The 22041-nt window shown below is 36.6% G+C and overlaps 1 protein-coding gene across 2 annotated transcripts in view; it reads right to left on the bottom strand.

Moving 5' to 3' along the window:
* Rtca (RNA 3'-terminal phosphate cyclase) overlaps positions 1–22041 on the bottom strand; it is a 170648-nt gene that overhangs the window by 4071 nt on the left and 144536 nt on the right. For both annotated transcript variants that reach the window (XR_010854267.1, XM_067110031.1), the window contains exon 9: positions 14653–14757. Coding sequence is in view for 1 of the 2 variants with exons in the window: in XM_067110031.1 (XP_066966132.1) it covers positions 14653–14757 (105 nt within the window). In the remaining variant the exon portion in view is untranslated. The remainder of the gene's footprint in view (positions 1–14652; positions 14758–22041) is intronic.

The following is a 22041-nucleotide window of genomic DNA, read 5'->3' as shown; positions in this document are numbered from 1 at the left end:
AGCAGAAGGATATGTCACCCAGTAAGTCTTCAACTGTGACGAGACAGGACTCTTCTGGAAAAAGATGCTGGGGAGGACCTATATAACAAGAAAGAAGAGCTTGCCAGGCTGCAAACCTATGAAGGACAGGCTAACCGTTGCGCTATGTGCGAATGCGAGTGGTGACTGCAAAGTTAAGCCGCTACTTGTATATTACTCGGAAACCCTCAGAGCCTTTAAGTCCCACAAGGTAACCAAAGAAAATCTGTAGTTTAAATTTCAAAAAGCTCTTCACCAAACACCTGTTCAAGTGCTGCTTTGAGGTTATGGAGGCCACAAACCTCACTCTTCGAGAGTTCTGGAAGGATCACTACAATATCATGACCTGCCTCAAAATTATCAACATGGCTTGGCAGGGTGTTACAAGGAGGACCTTAAATTCTGCATGAAGCTGTGGCCTGAGGTTGTGTCCGAACGGGACTGCGAAGGATTCGAACCTGAAGAGCTAGTGGTGGAAAATATTGCGTACCTCGGGAAGTACATGGGCCTGGAAGTGGATGAAGAAGATGTCAACGACTTTGTCGAGGAGCACAATGAGTAGCTGACAATGGGGTATTAAAGGCGCTACATCAGCAGTAGTGTATGGAGGCTTTGCAGGTTTTGGAGGAGGAAAAGGAGGAGCAAGTGTTAGCAGAGGTTGCTACAAATGAGATTAAGGAAGTGTTGGGAATGTGGGAGAAAATTGTAGTGTTTATTGAGAAGAAACACCCTGAAAAAGTTGCAACAGGTCGTGCGTCAGAGATGTTTAATGACACTTGCCTAGCTCATTTTCGAAAAATTTTGAAAGACAGGAAGAAACAAACCACCTTGGACAGGTTTATAGTGAAACGCCCTACACATGTAAGCGAGGAAAGTGTGGTAAAAAAGGCAAAAGTTAGTGAAGAAGAAGATTAAAAATAAAAAAGGTAGCAATTAAGTTTAGCAATAAAGTGTAGCAGATGTAGTGTGTAAATTAAATTTAGCAATACAGCATTAAAGTGTGTAGTGAGTTAGTTAATTTAGCGATGGAGCACAACGTGAAAAAAACTCGATGAAGAAGATTAAAAATAAAAAGAGTAGCAATTAAGTTTATGATAAAGTGTAGTATACACAGTGTGTAAGCTGAATTTAGCAATGCTACATTAAGCGTGTAGCAAGTCAGTTAAGTTACTGATAGAGCACATGAAAAAACCTCCTCCGCTAACCTCCTCCCTCCCATCACCACCCTCCATATCCACTGAGACACTCACTAGCCTGCTTGTCTCGCTGCTCCACCTCTGCCATCTTCTTCATGTGATCTTCAAGGTAAAGTACACTTAATAACACCAGTATATTTCTATACATTCACTTTTATTACGTATTATTACTTTTTATATATTACATGTATTTGTTATTTATAAAGTACATTTTTCTTTTCTAAAAACATGTAACAACAAAAATTTGTGTGTTTTTGGGGGGCTGGAACAGATCAACAGTACAGTACAGTACAGTATTTCCATTCATTTTAATGGGGAAATTTGATTTGATTTACAAGCAAACTGAGTTACAAGCTCGGTCACAGAAAGAATTAAATTTGTATGTCAAGGTACCACTATATATGTACAATATACTGTACATATACAATTGATAAAAATTAAAAACTGCACTTGGATAGTTGGCAACACAGTGAGGGCAGAAAGAAGTGTTGGTAAAGTAGACTTAAAGGCATAAGCTGGCCGAGAAAGAATTATTTTAGGGGTGGTAAGCTCAATTTTTTTTTTTTTTTTTTTTTTTGGGGGGAAGGCTGGGCAGGATGGGTGGGAAGGGGTAGGAGAACATTTGATTTTTTGCGAGCTTTCACGACTGTTATTGGCTCATAAGCATCGAATGTCACTTAAACGTCCAGCTGTTTACTGCTTTTGAATGGCTGAGTATTGTGGGAAAATGGGGTCGGGCTAGGGTAAGCACCTATGGGGTGAGAGGGCCTGGAGAGCTGAGTGGGGAGGGTTGACAGTCCTTTGTCAATTTCAACTGCCTCATATAATTTTTTCACTAATTTTAAAAATACAATCTTTTGGGATTTTTTACATTCATTGATTTTACTATTACTGTATATAAGCTTTTCCTTAGGTTGAATAACAGCAAACTGGAAAACTTGAACAGATTTATAAATGGCAAACCTTGTTATGTCAGAACTTTTCTTGCCCACCAGTCTCTGCCATCAGTCTGTGTTCATATGTTTATGTACATCAAATCTGTGAGCACGTGTATATGTACACATATGAATCACACTGACGTAAACTACAGTACGCACTTGCTATGTACTGTTTGTTCCTACACAAATACAAACCCTTGGTCTTTATCACATACTGGTTTAACTTTCAGCAAGCTGGAAGTCCAGCTGTTAAACTTTTGCAAGGTGGTTATGGTAATAACTACTGACAGTAGGGGCAGAAGCACTGCCTGGTAATAGCTACTGATAGTAGGGGCAGAAGCACCGCCCACCAAGTCGGTGTGCATTCAGTTCTACGCAGTTTTCTTTTGACCGCCATCTCATCTAGACGTGCATTTCTTTCTCTGACCTGCTGTTCAACTTTCTCTTCTGTGTTTGAAAATATTTTTTTGATAGCTTAGTCACTTGTTTCATCCTCAAGGGGTCCCCTTCCATGGTCTACCATGGTCTTTTTGGCCAGGTATTGTGTTGTAATGATTAACATTATAACATGGGATGGAGTATATAACCGACTCAAGGATAAGAGGGCACTTTCCCTTGTCTTCAGCCAAGCTGAACCCAGTTTTTCCAACGTCAAAAGAACCCACAAGAAAGAGAAGTGACTATTGTGCAAGCGCACGCACCCTCTTGTTTACAACCGGGCCGTTAAAGACTAAGGGGCCATCAACTCTCTTTGGTCTACAGCGAACGGTTCACTTCATTACCAATACTCTGAAAAAATTCTACTGTTCCACAACTTATCATTAATATAGAAAATCCTTTCAGATTATACAATATCTACAATAATCTAGGCAGCAAGTGAGAATAATTTAGACTAGATTAATAGTGGATGTTGTCTGTAGCCTATGTCCTTGGATTACATATCCTAAGTGGGCTAGCTTAGACCGAGGACCCTAGGATCAGATAATAACAATATCTGGGCAAAATAAATTGATAGCCTAACAATAAGACAACATATTAGTATAAATTTTTTCCTTTTATATAAGCCTGTGCACTTAAACATGAGCTAAATAATCCAGGACTAGCCCAGGCATTATCTTATATGAAGTTAAGTGGTAACTTTTTACGAAACATCCCATTTTTGGACTAAACTGTTAGCCTAGACCATGTAACCTAGGACTAAATGAAACAGTAATTAGGACTAGATGAAATAGTAATGGCTACATACTAAGGTAGCCTAATTGTGTTTTATGTAACCCATATGCTTAAGTGTGAATTAAATAATCCAGGTTAGGCAGTAGCCTACATTAGAGTAAGTTATACCCTGGCTATAGGGTTACACATTAGTGAGTTACTGTTTTATTTAGTATACTAAATAGCCTAGGATTGGATCTAAACAACAACTTGGGTTAAACAAAAAACAGTAGACTAACTATAAGGTTACATATTAGTACGTTTTCTGTCTTTATATAACCTAGCCTACACATTTAAGAGTGATCTATAATAATCTGGATTAGGCAATACCCTGTACTAGGTTAAGAAAGAACAAATAAGCCTAAGATTATATATAAACAGTATCCTAGGCTCAATAAAATAACCTAGTTTTTATGAATCGGTAGCCTATCTGTAAGACTGCATACTAGTAGGGTCTTATGTAACCAATATCCTTAAAGGTGATATAAACCTAGAAAAGGTAGTAGTCTAACCAAATTAGGTAGGAACCCCTTCTTAGGCAGGACCCTCAGTTTAAGTGTTCCGTAGCAAATTGCTCGGTTCACTTTTTGCCTGTGGGTACGAACCATACCACCTGCCATGAGCATAGTACTTGTAAAAAACAATAAAAATTTGCTTGGTCACCAAATATGGGCAAGATTTGTAGTATGCTCCTGGCAGCAAGTTTTGAGGATGAAACAGCTCCCTTTAAGCTGTCTCAATGGGTCCTAAGGTTCAGTAGGGGTGAGGAAGGGGGGAGATTATATCTTTCTGGCAGAACTCCGGCAGCAGATATTTAGCCCTTTCTCTGAACATCATCAATGTTTGGGCCAAAACCCAATAACATCAGTGTCCAATACCTCCCAGGTTAACCACCCCACAGAGGAAGTAGAGGAATCTTTACGTGGGGTTGACATTCTTACTAAAGAATATGAAGTGGACACTGCCACTGAAATGGCTCTGCTGAACCCAGAAGGTTCAGGGACACAAATTTTAGCTAGCCATGGGAGAAACCTTCCAGAAGGAATTCTATTCCCCATGCAGCTATCGTTGCTGAATAGGATCTTTCCCTTTGAGGACTCGGCATGAATCACTTTGTTCTATAAGCTGCTCATATTCAAAGTATGAACTCAATATACAGTACATGACAAAGTTATATATCCCTTAATGGAATGTAATATCTAATATTCCTTAATGGAATGTAATAAATATAATCGAGTTAATTAGTACATAGAGTGCATTACATATTTACTAAAGGTTTCAAACATTGATTTATGATAGCCTAAGCTCTTGTAGCTTATGAAATGTTTTGGATAGTATAAAGATTTCATAAGTTTTTGTATGCCATGCAAAATGCATAAAACTGCTCTAATAACTCTTTAAAAAGCCCTGCACACACACACACACAAATTTGAATTAAATGCTCATTAGATTTTTTATGTGGAGGCACCAAAATGCAGTAGAAAATGGTAGCTACATGCTCAATATAAAATCAGCATGTGCATGTATACATGTGTGTATGTAAGTGTACACATATATACATAATCTTGTGTGTTTGTCTGGCTTTCTCATTCTCTTTTCAAGCTATTCTTTATAACAAAAAATTTTTCTAAGGCCCATGTAAGAAGTTTCAGCATATCATAGATGAGAGAGAGAGAGAGAGAGAGAGAGAGAGAATTTTAATATTAATTTAGTTTTTATTTGTCTAAGGCACTGAACAGTGTTTTCAGCATTGTTTATAAACAGACTAAGGTGTGCTGTTTACTGATCACTAGAATATTTAGTGTGGTTATGCAGTATTGACATGGTAAGAGGAATAACAGTACGAAGGTGCCATTTTACATCTGTAGAGTGCCTTTTTTTTTATCATATCTGGGAATTTCCATTATCCGACAGGGCCTTGGATGCATTAGTCTGGATACAGGAGAGATTACCCTAGTCACTTTTTACAGTGCACAAACATAACAGTACAGTACATGCTTTAGTGTATATCTGAGAGAGAGGATAAAAACCCAATCCTTTTCAAGATGATACAAGTAAGTTGCACGAAATTACGTAGCTAAAGGTGTCTCAAAACCTACCAGTTTATCTGGAAGGATACCTTGAAAAATAAATATAAGTAAACCACAAGTCTAGATCACCTTACCTAATCTGTCTGGTGGTGGAGCTATTCATAGTCTCAGATGAGTCTGTTCCAAATGAGGGTGTTTCATACGTGAGGAATTTCACATTGTCAGTGTTACTGTATCTTTTTAGCTTTAGCTTCTATCAACTGGATCTAATTTGTTTATTAATTAAGGCACATAAATTTCAGTAGTTTATATCATTTATACATGAGTATCCTGAATCTTTCTATTAGCTGCCAACTCAACTGATCCCTTTCTAAAAGTACATGTTTAGCCATTCTTGTCATTTTCAATTTCCAATGTTTCTCAATGATGCTTCAGTATTAATTTGATTGTTCTTACCTGTAAAGCTTCAAGTCATTTCTATGTACTTCCCCTGGCATTGTGACCTTGAACAGCATACTCTACATGTGGTCTAACTTTAGTGCATTGTATAAGGTTAATACTCTCTTTTTCAAAGAGATATATTGAGCTTTATTCTAGGGCATTGCTGAGGACAAAATAAAAAAGAAAGAAAACCTGACCTGTGTCATAGGAAATTAGTTATTAACATTTTCTTTTCACTTATAATGTACCCTGAACTGTTACTGTACATACTGAAATTGCATACTAAAGTTAGACTGATATTGCATACCAAAGTTAGCAATCTGGTTTGCTAAATGGACATGACTTATGGTAGGACAATGCAACCATTTCTTAAGAGATTTTATTAATTTGAAACTAAGGCTCTAGTAGAATATTATGAGTCAGATTGAAGGTTAGTATTACTGATACTACAAGGGAAATTATGGAAGCCCCATATGTAAATGAGATAATGATAGAAGGCATATGGAGATGGCTTAGACATGTCCTTGGTGCAACCCCTGTGAGAACAATACGAGGCAATATTCACCTTCGCTCCTGTGGGTACCAGAAGCTGGAAGACCCAGACCTACTTGAATAAGAGGCATGAGAAGGGTGGCTGGAGACGAGTGAAGATTTGTGGAGGATAAAGTACAAGAAAGTCATGAGTGGTAGAATTTTAGAAGCCTCTTTTTACATGGCATTTATGGCAATGATGATCATCAGCTATGAAATAGTGATATTAGACTTATTTGTCTGAAAAGGCATCCATAACTACATTCACTGCCATTACCCCTTCATCTTCATTTCATGATATATCCCTCAATATTGATCTATTATCATCATAACATTTACTGTACCAAAAATGATGTCCACTCTCTCTCTCTCTATGATGACACACTTGGTTGAAGGAGTTGAAAGTAGCCAATGACAAAGCTTGCAGCTCCATGCTTTATATGTACTGTCAACAGCATCTGAGTTGTATTTTTGTTCTCTCTCTCTCTCTTACTGAGATAAGAGAGAATTTTTATGCATATGTAATATGTATCTATTTTGTAAGATAAATAATTTATTTACTAATTTTCAAATATTAATATTAATGCAAAACCAGCAAAATATCAATCAAATATTAAAGGAAAATCCCTCAATATCAATCTATTATCATCTTAATACGTACTGTATAAAAAAATTGTTTACCCCCATCTCTCTCTCTCTCTCTCCATGACAACACGCTATTGGCTAAAGGAGTTAGAAGTAGCCAATGACAAAGCTTGTAGCTTGATGCTTTGGTAGGTACTGTCACTAGTGTGTGAGTTGCATTTCTCTCTCTCTCTCTCTCTCTCTCTCTCTCTCTCTCTCTCTCTCTCTCTCTCTCTCTCTCACTGAAAAAGTTAAGTATACTTTAGTTTTACCAGACCACTGAGCTGATTAACAGCTCTCCTAGGATGCTGGCCTGAAGGATTAGACTTATTTTATTGGCTAAGAACCAACTGATTACTTAGCAACGGACCTACAGCTTATTGTGGAATCTCCACATTATAGCGAAAATGAATTTCTATCACCAGAAATAAAATTTCTCTAACTCTTCATCAGATGAAATTGAAGATAAGAGAGAATTTTTATGTATATGTAATATGTATGTCTATTTGTTTTGTATGATAAATAAATGATTTACTAATTTTCAAATATTAATATTAATGTAAACACAGCAAAATATCAATTCATTAAGGAAAATATAGTAAATTAAGTAAGATTTTAGCTCAATAATTGTTTTGTCTCTGACTTAGGGGGAGGGATGAAGGCCTAACAGTCAACCATCTTGACATATTGACCATGAAGGGGGGTTAGCACCTGGGCAAAGAGTTGCTCTCTCTCTCTCTCTCTCTCTCAAAGATACTCTCTCTCTCTCTCTCTCTCTCTCTCTCTCTCTCTCTCTCTCTCTTATCTCTTTAGATATGTGAATGAGAGATAGTTAGATAGATAGATAGATAGATGGATAGATGGATAGACAGATAGAAAGGGAGAATGGCTGATAGACAGATTACACATATATACTGTATTACTGACATTTTTAATTGTTTAACCAATGTAAACAACTCAATTCAGCCCTTCACTCTCTTTAAGCCAAAGGATACTTATAGAATGCAAGATGGATAGATAGACAGATAGAAAGGGAGCTATTGGCTGGAAGGGTTAGAAGTAGGAATCACACAGCAGGGTATGTTACTTTGATGCTAATTGGCTTGCAACACGATACGCTATTGGGTGGAGGGACCAGAAATGCCAATCACAGAGCAGGATATCAACTTTGCTAGTTGCTGATTGGCTTGTAGCTCTGATGCTTTGTGAGGAAGTTTCCCCTCTTTTTTTATGATGTTTACTGAGACTGTATATTCTTATGACCTAGTTTTGTGAATTGATTCTTATTTACCATTGTGTACATACTGTCATATGTATTTTTGTTTCTCTCTCTCTCACGGGTAACTTTATTAGTTTTAACACGTAACTCTGAGACATATATTTTTAAGGGTAATGCTGTAAGATGACTTTGAAATGTTATTAAAGTGTTTTAGGATAATAGTTTGGGGTATGTTTTTGTTTGGACTATTAAAATAAGCTGTTATAGGCATTCTAGTTTAAAGTATACTATACTCATCTCATCTCTCTCTCTCTCTCTCTCAACAATGACAGCTATTGGCTGGAAGGAGCCAATCACACAGTAGGGTACCAGATTTCCCCAATGCTAATTGGCTTGAAATTGGCAGTTACATATAAGTGTTTTTAGAGGGAGGTTCCAGAATATCGCGGATTTTTGGTATTCGTGGGTGGTTGTGGTCACTAACCCCTGCAAATACGGTTGGGTCAACTGTATTTTTCATCAAACAAAGTTACTAAATTTTTATAGGAAAGATTAGAGTCCTTCAGGGGGGCCATATCAAAAGACCCACCTGCATATACATTTGACGAACACCACCTTAAGGACCATCAGTGAATCAACACCAAGAACCAAGTTAATATAAGATTTTTACCTTACTCAATCACTTTATCTACTATATTCTTCTTTTAAGTATGCAGGCAAGTCATAACACTTTCCCTTCCTTCATGCTCTAAGCACAGTAAACCACTGTACCGTACATGGTACTGCTAAGTCTGTTACCTAATGATCAGTCCTGATAACAAAATTTCAAAGCTGATGGACAAGAACCAAAGGCCCTAGCTAATTCACTGGAGAAACTGCATATACCTAATTACTAACAATCAGGTTTAGGTGGTTGTTCTTTGATGCCCTCATTCACAAGGGGATAGTCAGGGAGGGGGATTAATCAATATTTACAGGACAATTAACACCAACTCAGTGTAACAGTCAAGTTTCTGACTGTGAATCACAACAGAAAAACACAAAGCGCTACACTTTTGTTAACATAAATCTTAAACTCATTAAAATCAAACCCAGGAAAGACTAGGGCACTACCAAGTACAAAAGAAATTTATTTCTGTGGCACAGGTAATTGTGTGTTGAGTGACTTTCATAGTTAATCTCATCAATGCTAACAATTTTATGTCAGCTCTTCCCTTTGAATTTCCATTTTCATGGGTTTTTCATATTGGTATACAATTAGTAACTCTCAATCAAACAAACTTTTTTCCTCTCCACGATCTGTACTCAGATGGATTTTACTAATTTATTCCCCTATTTACAATTTTATACGTTGTGAAACAACCTGCACTAATCCATTTTATTGGCAATACAACAACCAAAGAGCATTCTAACAGAAGAGTTTTTTAGTTATCTAAAGGAAAATAATGTAAAGATCTATATCAAATCAATTTTATATTATATTTTATAACCAGTTTGATATTTTTTTCCTGACACTCACCAATAGTAATGAAAACTTCAATTACTTAAAAATTAATATATACAAATATTTTTTGCCATATGATTTCCAATAGTTTCAGAATAAAAAGTATTTATAAGTTAAGTTTTTCCTCTACTGGTTTAAACATGTAATAAATTCTTTTCATTCTCTTCTGTCTTGAGTACTTTCTGCCCTAATCCTCATCTATGAACTTTTTCAGGGCCCAGGGCCCTTCCACTGGTTTTCACCCTCCCACTTCCCTGTACACTTTTCTGGCAGACTTGCCCTTCTCCCCTTCTCTTCACCTGACCATACACTCTCATCTTTGAAATATCAGTCCTAATTTAATGCCCCTAGATACCATCTCTCAGCAATTTGCTCATCTGTATTATTACCTTCTCCATGCACTTTAGCCATTAATCTCCACATATTGCTGTTATGCTTCTTTCTAATCTTTCACATGTTCATTCAAAGCATCCACGTTCCCAATGCTAGAGAAATACGTGTGATAAGATGATAATGAAATAACCATAAAAAGCCTTATAGTTTACTATGTTGATACTGGATTTGGTGGTTGAACGACTGGGCAGTTGTCAGTACACTTTGTAGAAAGTGTTTGAGGCACCTGCAAGGTGCTTGTCTGTGTGATGGAGGGGTCTTCCATACTGTGCGGAGTGAAAAGTGCAGTCCATCACATCTGAGAGTCACTGGTGTTAAGCATTGAAAACCATAAGGATTTTGTATGGATAAGAAGTGCCGTGGAGTACGGAATGGACCAGAGACACTCCCATTATAAGTCCAGTCTTTATTGTGTCTGTATTTTTCAGGTGTGCCAATACTTGATACACTGACGATTTAATGTGATGAGTATATCTCAAAGGAAAGCATGAGAAATTTCTCAAGTAATAATTTGTGGCAGGTACACAGGATTAGGAATATTCCTGTGATTCACCAGAACCTAAGGGGTTTAATTAAAGGTTTTCACCTTATGCCAAGTACCATTGTCTTTCAGTGTCATTTTGTAAGTGTGACTGTCTATTTTAGGATCGTTACCTGACTACCTGTAAGTACATCGATAATTATACAAAGGGGTAAGTGAATGCTTGTATATGTTTATACACTGCGTGAGGTTTTGTCTTAATGTTATGTTGTACTTTAATTCTAGTTATCTTAGGATTAGATATTTATATAATTTTTTGTAATACTTTAATATATTTTCTTATTTCCTTAACCAAATATTACTGTGGACTGATTTTACACATAAACCCTTGTATACAGAGAATGGTCCTATATCACGGAGTGGTTCATGAGTATTTTGATAACTGATAATCACTGCCTCACAACAGGCCTTATACACTCATTGTAAGTTTTTTCTTGGTTTACAAATGGGACACTTTTTATTTAACATTTCAGCAACCTCTGTCTATATCAACTACAACACTGTAATATGTTAGGTGAAAGAAATGTTCTACCTCCTCTAAGGCCTTCCCTTCCATCACAATATGGTCCTCCTTTCTCTCTTCACCATTAACTCTTCTCAACCATTCCAAGCATAAAAATCCCCTTATTCGACTTAAACTTTGCAATCTGAGCATATATATGTTCCATTCAATACATAATATTGTATTCAAGCCCTACATCCCTCCTGCAGCATCCACACTATTATTTTCATGACTGGATTATCCCATTTTCTCTTTCTAGTTATCATTAAACTTATTTTCGTTACAATGACTTCTCTCTCCTCTCCCTTACAAACTTCCATCTTTTACAATCTATCAAACCTCTTCCTCTGCTACGACTATTAATACCAGATCATCTACATTCAGAAGCTCTAGGGGCCACCTTTTCTGCACTTCTTTGTACAGTAATTTTCTTAGTGCTGTTCCTTAATGAACAAAGCATTTATTTCAAATTCTTCGATTATAACTGTCACTGTCTTTACTTTAGGCCTTATATTAAGTTCCAGTACCATCACTGACTCATAAATTTCTCTGATGTCTGCCCTTTTCATAATGCCTATCTAATTGCTTGTGTTGGTTCTCTGTAAAGTACTTTATCAAGATTCACAAATATATGATACAACTTTTCTTTCTCATTATGAAGATTGTCTATGTTAGTGAACAAAACTAACATATGATTTAAAACAATTTTCCTGTGTACAATACAGATTTTATGTAATACTTGTGAAACCTATGCCATTTTCAATACAAGTAGAAATAAAAAAGTTACACAGTGTAAAGCACAAATACACAGTCCAATAATAAATTGTGCATTCCTCCAAAAAGCATCACAGGCATGCTGTTGGAGAGTCTTTCATCCAAAGATAATACAGAAATACCAACACATCAATACACTGTATTTTATGCAAGGCAAGTATGAACCTTTATCTTATAGAGCCCAAACACCTTCTTTCATACAATTAACTGTGTTCCAGGAGCCTCATCCTCTATGCTTTTTACACTGTGATGCATTCCCTTTAGCATTGTATATTACTACTGTAACACTTTTCCCACTTCTGATATCAGTCTCCCTTTTTTTAAAGCCTTTCGATTACTGATGACTGATATAGATGTTATCTTAATTTAAGTAATTTGCATATTTATGTCGTATGCAAATGCCAAAAGAAAATAAAACTGCAAGAATGTGAGCTGCTTTGCCATTAATTTTTTTCATAATTTCCTTGCTATAATTACAATGTTTTGCATTGTAATACCTAGGTGATTTATCTGGGTGTGCTATGGATAAAAAAAATGAAGATTTTATTGTAAGTACTTTTTCTGGAAAAATTTTTTTGGGGGCATTTTGGGGGCTTTTTCATGCCACTGTCTAAAGCAGTCATTTAGCTGCAAACTGAAACAAAACAAGCAGTCTAACTTGAAAATTTTTTGGAGTTACCCATCTTTGAACAAAAAAAGTTATAAACATTTCTACGCCTACCACTCGAGTCACTGCCACTTCCCTCAGACGTAACTGTTTGTAAGTGTCATGAGCGAAAGGGTCAAAATTTTCTCAGTTCATCAATGACTGGTCCTCCAGTTACTCTTAAACAAATTACTTATTTCTTATTTCTAGTAGTTCGTGTTATTTGTAATGATCTTCACAACTTCCAGTTCATATTCATTGCCTTCATTTATATGATATTGTCTTCTCTGCTGTACATATCCCTCCCAGATAACTTGTCAGGAAATATCTATGAAAAATATTTTAAATATCATTTGTATTCCATGCACATTCTTTTGTTAGTCTTTGACCCATACTCTGGCTGTTCACATACTGGCAAAAAAAATTATACCAAAGTTTGACATTAAGAGTAGTACAACATCAACTACAGCATTTAATGAATACAGGTATAGTCTGTTTCTAATTCACCACTTTAGTATTAACCAATTATAATAAATACAGTAAGCACTATAAGTTAAGAGATTATACCCTGAATACTGTATAAAGATAAAACAGGTTTTGATGTAGGAAAAGCCTATTTTTGGTAGCCGCTGTAAGTCCTCAAAGGAGTTACACTGTCATGGTCCCCTCAGGGCTCCATAAGAACAATTACAAAGAATTCTTTAATAGTTGGTCTCAGCCAAAATAACGCTGTTGGCACAATGATAGGATATAAAGGACTCAGGACAGGAGGGCTCTATCTCCTGTCCTACAGCGAGAAGTGATAATTAGCATTAAGGCAATGATATTATACAATTTTGTAACAAACTCATTATTCAATGACTTTTTTAACACTGATATATAATTTTAGGTTACCAAAAGGGTAAATTGGGTTAGCCCTACTTCTTGTTTACAAAACATAGATGTGATTGTAGTTCCCAACTGTGCTTGACTTACAAGCCTTGGTGTTAACTAAAGACCAGTATTTCCTTTGTAGTATTTTATTATCACACTAAATTGTTTTTGTTATAAACAGTTCCCAATCCTTAATATCGGGGTTCTTTTCAAGTTTTAAAGGAAATACATTCATGCGGGCCTATTTCCAACGGGTATTACTCCACCAGTAGCAACATCACAAGTGTTGAGAAAATTGTCATGATGCTTGTCTTTTTTCTTAAGGGAATACAAAAAGTACTTTTTTTGTAATGATGAGCTTTGCTAAATGATTTAAAATCTTGGATATACTGATTTTATATATTTTTGGTGTGATAATTCCTATAATTACTGATTTTAATTATGTACCCACTAATGTAGCCTCTAGGCTACATAACCTTTACCTGGTGCTTGGGAACAGAACGGGTATTCAAAGGTTATGAAATGTGTAGAAATATACACAGTAGTATGGATATCCATTTAATTTTGTCTTAATTGACTTGAGAACCATTTGTGAGTAAATCCTTTAAAGCAATGTTCTTGTAGTAATTGTGAATTAATATTATGATACGTTACTACTGTTTACTGGAAATGACCCACTGATCATGTTAAATGATAAACTAACAATATACCAGCATTAGCTATCATTGAAATGAACATTTCAACCACTTTAGCAAGGGTTTATTGGTATTGTTTCTATCTAAAACTCAAATTGCATGGCTGATTTCAAATCTAACTTCATTTGTGTAAAGAGTTTGCACCAAAACATGATGGCACAGATTTTTTCTTCACACTTTTATATTCAAGTGATGTGCTTCGCTAAGATGGCCGGTAGTTTTCGTAAGCTATAATTTTTAACTGTAATAAATACTTAATAATTCATAATCCCATACTTCATTCTGGGGTCACTGGCATTTGCTGTCTAAAGAGGGCTGCATAGGTAATACGCTAGTACTGTACTGCTAACCTCTACATCAAAAGCCTGGCTAACCTGGCCACCAAGACACAAGCTACAGAATAATTTTAGGAAGACCAATTTTGAGCGAAGTCTGTCATATGGTGACAAATAAGACAACTGAAAAAATTAATCAGCACAAATTTCCTTAAAATGGTGTATGAATATCATATTTACCTTGGTCATAAGCTCTGCAACATGTATTGCAGTTTTTGAATGGTCAGTAAGGGGTCCACATCGCACTACTGACTTTCCTTTTGCTAAAGCCATCAAAATGATTATCTGCAACAAAAACACACAACAATATAGACAGCAGTTTTAAGACAATTTCATATGAAAATCGAATAGACTGATATTTCAATACTATTTGGTATCACGGATGCAAAAGCTCACACCCTTATAATTATGATATCAAGGAAAAAAAAAATCACACAGTATCTTTAGCACCAAACCAGCTATTCATGAGGGAAAGCTGTTAGGGTCAAATTAAATACAATCATTTATGCCTAATAAGATTGCTACGTTATGTTAATGGACTGATTGACTGATTGATTATTGAAATTTAGAATGTCCAGCCAAGCACTGTGGTACTTTCAGCTATTCAGCAATTAAAAGAGTGTAGTTAGTTAGCACAGTGACAGAATAAAAAGGACCCACAACAGGAGGGATCTACCTCCTGTCCTACAACAACTGCCTTGGTTTTCTCTACATCTCACTCGCACAAATGTAACAACAGCATTTATGTCAGCTATCTTCCTCATTACATACCAGGTTTGTGCAAGGTAAATGTTCACCCAAGTCCCATGCCTTTTTGTCAGTGAAAGTGGGTGGGTTTGAGGACTACAGTGGCTACCAAAAATAGGTTCTTCTGATTCAAAACCTGTTTTTTGATATCCTAGCTGCTGCTTGTCCTCAAAGGAGTTTACATAAGAAACTGACAGGTAACAAAATGGCTAGGCTACTACAAAATAAACCCCAAAAACCCAGACAAATTTTTAGTCGAAAGTATAGTCACATATACAGTTTTTTTCAACACATGAACCAATATAGTCACAAATAGTCAAGTTTTTTTAACACATGAACCAATATAAGTATTATATTCTTTGAGGTGCAAAAGTAACTTACCTAATTATATTGGGTCTGGCTGCAGGATTATTGCACCTTCCCAGCAATATCTCAGCATGACCACCACTCTCATGGCAATAGTATTTCAGGAATTTTTTATTCAAAGTAAAGTAACTAATTATCAACAGTTTTCTTTATTCCAGATACCCATTAGGGTTTGGTAATAAAGAACAGGAATCACACGAACCTATAAATGGGTTATCCCTTGTGGTTCTATGGTGACATACCTAATTAGGACAGGATGGCTGCAGGATTATTGCGCCATCACCAGTTCAGGAATACTGCCTCCAATAACCACTCCGCAAACTCGGAAAATTCTTCAAAGGAAACATTTTCGAACAAAGTTAATGATGTACTCATCTTTTGGATGTCATGTGACTTAGGATTGGAGTGATGGTCTGAATTTTTAAGCCTTAAATGCCGAGCCTCTATTTACAAAAGTGTCTGATAAACATTATATATTATATATATAAACATTATATATATAAATATATATAGAGTATATATTTTATAAAATATATATTATATATATATATATATATATATTATATATATATATCCATATGTATAATATATATATTATATATATATAATATATATGTTATATATAATATATACCATGTGTTTTGAAATTAGAGGCATCCCCCCTCCACAAAAAGTTAAGTATACCTTAGTTTCACCAGACAACTGAGCTGATTAACAGCTCTCCTAGGGCTGGCCCTAAGGATTAGACTTATTTTACATGGCTAAGAACCAATTGGTTACTTAGCAATGGGACCTACAGCTTACTGTGGAATCCGAACCACATTATAGCGAGAAATGAATTTCTATCACCAGAAATAAATTCCTCTAACTCTTCATCAGCCGGCCTGGGAATTGAACTCTGGCCCAGCAAGTGCTAGTCCATAGCTCTACCAACTCACTCAAAGAAGAGCTCCCCCCTCCACAGAACAAATGGAATGTTATGAAGTTTTCTGCTATAGCCTATCTCCAAGTACACTATTTCAAGTTTCTATTAAGCTATTTTTCATTTTACATTTCTTGTATTTTCAGACTGAGTGACGGAGTTAGATACAGCCATGGCTAACGACTTGGAGGAAATCAGATGGATTGACCGAATCCAGGCTATAACCTTCAGAGAGGCAAGGGATGCTGGGGCATCCTTCATTTCACGTTCCTGGATAGCTAAATACATTAAAAGAGATGAATCCTTTGTTAAAAGAAACTGGAACAAAAATCCATATGACTCTCATCGCAAAAAGAGTGAGAATCTTGGAAGACCTGAAGTCCTTTCTCAGGAGTCAAAAGACATCATAGCTGAGGCAGTGGGTAGACCAAGAAAGTCTTTATGTAAATTGGCGCTTGAACTAGAAACAAAAAGGGGAAAGAAGAGAAATTATAGTGCTGTATATCGTGAGTTGAAAAAATCTGGTATCAAGTCATTTCATGTTGTCAGCAAGCCCAACATCACTCAGCAACAGAGAGAAGACCGTGCATGGTTTTGTGGTTCATTTCTTAAAGATTGGGATGAAGCTGACTTTCTCCATGTTGCCACAACAGATGAATTCATCATTTACACAGTCAGGAAGCCAAATCATAAAAATGACATCATTTGGGCTGCAAAATTGGATGATATCAGCGATGACGTGTGCTACTGTGGAATTTCCTGAATGTTTGGGAATTTTCCTCTGTTTCACACCCAAACGGTGAATGTGGATCATCAAAGAAAAAGACAATCATGGAATGGCGAATACTTCAGAGAAACTGTGCTTACTGGTGGAGTATTTCCTTTCCTCAAAGATCCTGAAAATGTGTTATCTGTTGAAGAAGTCACATTTTTTGCATGATAAGGCACCATGTTTCAAGGCTCTTCAGGCACAGGAGCTGCTTGAAACAGTGGTATCGATTTCTTCTCATCAAGTGAATTTCAGGTAGCTCCCCTGACCTTAATGTGTGTGAAAACATTGGTAGTATTTTAAAGGTTCGTGTTGAAGCATGCACAGTGAACTATGATGGTATACCAAGCCTTGACGACCTGCAAAGAGGTGACCAAGTGCTCAGGGAAATGGAGTTTGAGTCTCAGCTTTTTGCCATTTGCTGAAATCATACCCTCAAGAATGCAGGCTGTGGTACAGGCAGATGGAGGCCACACAAAATATTAAATACTCTAAGTGAAAATTCAATAAATACCTGTTCTGAATTACTTTTGTTTTTGTCCATATCAATTTTAGTTTATGCCGTGGAGAGGGCCTCTAATTTTGAAACACCCTGTATATACAGTGTATATATATATATATATATATATATATATATATATATATATATATATATATATATATATATATATATATATATATATATTACAGTAATACCCCGAACTTATGTGATTTGAGTTGCGCAAATTCACAGACACACGAACTTTTCATTGGAACCTAACTAATTGTCATACATGAGTTTTTCACAGACATGCAGACATTTGCAAATACTGAGAAACCCTGCAAAAGTGTTTATGCTTAATTTTTTATGTAATTTATAAGTTTTCAAGCCTTAATGTGTAAGCTGAATAACAATTAATAAAAATAATAATTTCTCTCTCTCTCTCTCTCTATTTTACTGAGATGAGAGAATTTTTACGGTACATGTATATGTTTATTTGTTTTGTATGATAAATTTTTTACCCAATAATAAGTACTAATTTTGAAATAATAATAATAATAATAATAATAATAATAATATAACTGTAATTACAAAATTCGAATGCAAAGCAGTCAGACATGTCACTTGAACATGACAAGAAAGGAGAGTGTTGCCGATTAGCCAGTCAAAGATTTCTTATGTAATTCTCTTTCTCTCTCTCTCTCTCTCTCTCTCTCTCTCTCTCTCTCTCTCTCTGTGTGTGTCCATAATAATTCATTAAAATTCACTCTCTTAAGTAAGGACAACTATTATCTCTCTCTCTCTCTCTCTCTCTCTCTTGTTAGTAGTTAAACCCAACCTACGTATTACTTTTCTCTGTATGTCTTTACCTGTACAGTAGATCATTTTAAATTGGTCTAATTTTACCTGTACCATCTACAAACTGTAAATGCACTGTTTTAAAACACAGAGACATAAAGCATTTCAGAACAAGGAGAAAGAGACAGAATAAAGATGATTTTAAAAATGAGGTTGAGAAGACTTCTAAAAATAGATTGGTGGAATGGGGGGAGAGAGAAACAGTATACTAATCTTCACACTCTCCTATATTCTTACGTCAACCATTTATTTCTTTTCTTAAGGGTAATGATTTAAGCTAACTTTTAAATGAAATTACAGTAGCTTTAATTTCACTTAAAAATTAGTTTCATACTGAATTTCCAACTTTTGTTATCTAACATAAGAATAACTTCTCTCTTTTTCTTTCATGTTATTCTCTCTGTCTGCGTAATAATTCATAAATAATTTAACTTGATATTTCAAGTGAGGACAACATCTCTCTCTCTCTCTCTCTCTCTCTCTCTCTCTCTCTCTCTCTCTCTCTCTCTCTTTCGTGTGTTGTTCTCTCAGTGTCCGTAATAATTGATAAATAATTTCACTCTCTTAGGTAAGGACAACCTCTCTCTCTCTCTCCCTCTCTTTCTCTCTCTCTCTGTCTCTCACACACATTTTTACAACTTATTATTTCTCTGTATGTCTTTACCTGTACAGTAGATAGTTTAAATTGATCTAATTTTACCAGTACCGTGTACGAAGTGTAAATGCGCTAGTGTGGCAAATAGATTCTAAAACATAAAGACATAATAACTAAGAGCTGTACTAGTCAAAATAAAAACACTGTTTGTTCATGAAAAAGCATTTCAGAACAAAGAGAAAGAGATGCAGAATAAAGAAGTTATTAAAAAGAGGTTGAGAAGACTTCTAAAAACAGATCGGTCGGAAGGGGAGAGAAACAGAAATTCTCTCCCAATTCCTTATTTTTATGTCAAACATTTACTTCCTTTTTTAAGGGTAATGTATTAAGCTAACTTTTAAATGAAATTACAGTAACTTTAATTTAATTTAAAAGTTAGCTAAATAATTTGGGAGCATGATTAGGTCACATGTAGTGTTTAAACTTTAGAAATAACCATTTATTTGCATATTTAGAGACATCTGCAAAACTTTCATCTTGAAATTTGTCTTGCACAAGGGGTTCTGGAACCTAACCTCACGTAAGTTCAGGCATGAGTACACACACACACACACACACACACACACACACACACACACACACACACACACACACACACACACACATTATATATATATAGATATAGCCTATACTTATAATATATATATATATATATATATATATATATATATATATATATATATATATATATATATATATATATATATATATATATATTATATATATTATAAGTATAACCTATATCAAAAGAGAACAGGGCACCGCACTGAACAGTGCCATTTCAAGGCTGAGGCTCAGCCAGAAAATCCTTCTAAGTCCTCAAATGGGACAATGCCCCAATGAGCCACACCTGCTCTTGGAGGAAAAGTAAAGGGCCTGCTCTCTCCAATGGGGCAGTGACAAGCAAAGATTATGGCAGGAGTTGTTGCCCAGCTTGCAAAGTTTATGGGCACTCTGCCCAATGGGCAAAATGCCCTAATAAATCAAGTACACCTGTCATTGCTTTGGGAGTTACAAATTCTAAGTCTTTGGGCCCCCCAGCCGAAGGTCCCATATATGTGGCACCTCCTCGAGGTAGCTACCCCCCCCCATGCCAGGTCAAGGCATTTGATGACTCTAGTGCACGAATTTCTCTCATAAGGAAAGACAAGGTTCCCTGTGGAGCTAACATTAACAGATGTAAACTCATCACAATTGAGGGTATCAATCAGTTTAAAATGATACTTCCTACTGTTCAGTTGAGTCGCAAGGCATCATAAATCCAAAATCTGCAACCTTGCTGTAGCAAGCTACATTCCTGGAGGTTATGACCTCCTCCTTAGGCAAGACTTCCAGTCTCCATAAAAAATACAACAATGTGGGTTTCCAAGCCCCTCAAGTGATTCATTAGGCATGATTAATTCTCAAGAGTCTCCATTCATTCTACTGCCAGTGACACCTCCTTCCATGCAGATTTCAGAGCCCAGTCCTGTGCCAGGCCGTGCCCCAGTGCCAGTGCCAAAGCACCCCATCGATCTCCCTCCTGGAAATCCCAAAATTGACTCTCAATCTCTGCCAGTGCCACTTGAGCGCACTGAGCAGCGCAAAGCTCCATCCATCCTGAATGGCGAGCAATCTCCAAATCCTATACCAGTGCCTGGCCCTGCCTTAGTGCCAGTGCCAGAGCATGCCCCAGATCTCCATTCGAGAGACCCCACTTTGGATCCCCTCTCTTCGCTTGGCTTGGCTATGCTACCAGTGCTGGTAAGAGAGATGCATTCTTCTGACCACAGAGGAAGCTCAATCAAAGGTGAGGCCTTGCAACCCATGCCTGAGCTGGTCATTGCAACCTACAAGCCTCCCACGTCCTCCAGAACATCTTCCTCCCTTTCCCAGTCCTCCGCAGACACGAGCGGAGTAAGGATTCTGCCACACCTCAACTGGCCGATGAAGTCAAGCAACTGCAACGACTTGGGGCAGAGCCTGTAAAGAATGCCCTGCTCCAGCCATCAAAGAAGCCAACCAGGTTGGCACTAATTTGTACTCCTCAGGCTTGGTTCTACCAGTTCCCCTACCAAGGAGAACCATCAACCTAAAACAGGTCCACGGAAGAAAATCATGGGCGTAGATGGCTCCAGATCGCAACAAGAGGGCTGCTGAGCTCCTTGGCACTAGTGCCAACCTGGCACAGTGCCACCCCTCTACCCTAAGAGGACCTTGGCACCCCTGTCCAGAAGAGTGTGTCAGGTTTCCTCACCTATTTAGTCTCCTTATAACTTTGTAATTCATTCTTTTCCTTTAACATTTTTTTCCTTTCATTATTCTGTTCTATTAATCATATTGTTTTACGCCTCACAAGGCTTATATTTTACCTTGTTTCCCATTCTGCTAATGCAGAGTGCAGTTGACAGATATCCCAATTTGGTAAGTCCTATGACTTCCCTTTCAGGCCTTTTGGGCTAAAGAATGAACCTAACCACTTCCATAGGCTAAGGAAAATAATTTTGGCATACTTAATCATCATCTGTTTGCAACAATTTATAATTACTTTGTATCTGTCATCTATTCCTTTGTTGTTCTTTTTGTGATGAATCCTGAGTCCCAGACTAGCATACTGTGTAAATTATACACAATCTTATACCTCACGTTTTATGGATGAGTGCCACATGGCACCTATAAGGTCAGTGCCATGTTGTCGGTATGCCTTATCAGTGACTTCCTAAGTGAGATAATCTCTTCTGTTATTGTTCCGTCCTAGTAATTTATAATCTCTGGCTTCCATAGCCAGTACT

Source organism: Macrobrachium rosenbergii, chromosome 10 (assembly GCF_040412425.1).
Source record: "Macrobrachium rosenbergii isolate ZJJX-2024 chromosome 10, ASM4041242v1, whole genome shotgun sequence".
NCBI lineage: Eukaryota > Metazoa > Arthropoda > Malacostraca > Decapoda > Palaemonidae > Macrobrachium > Macrobrachium rosenbergii.
The sequence above is the reverse complement of the archived record's forward strand: the minus strand, read 5'-3'. Positions and strand labels throughout refer to the sequence as shown.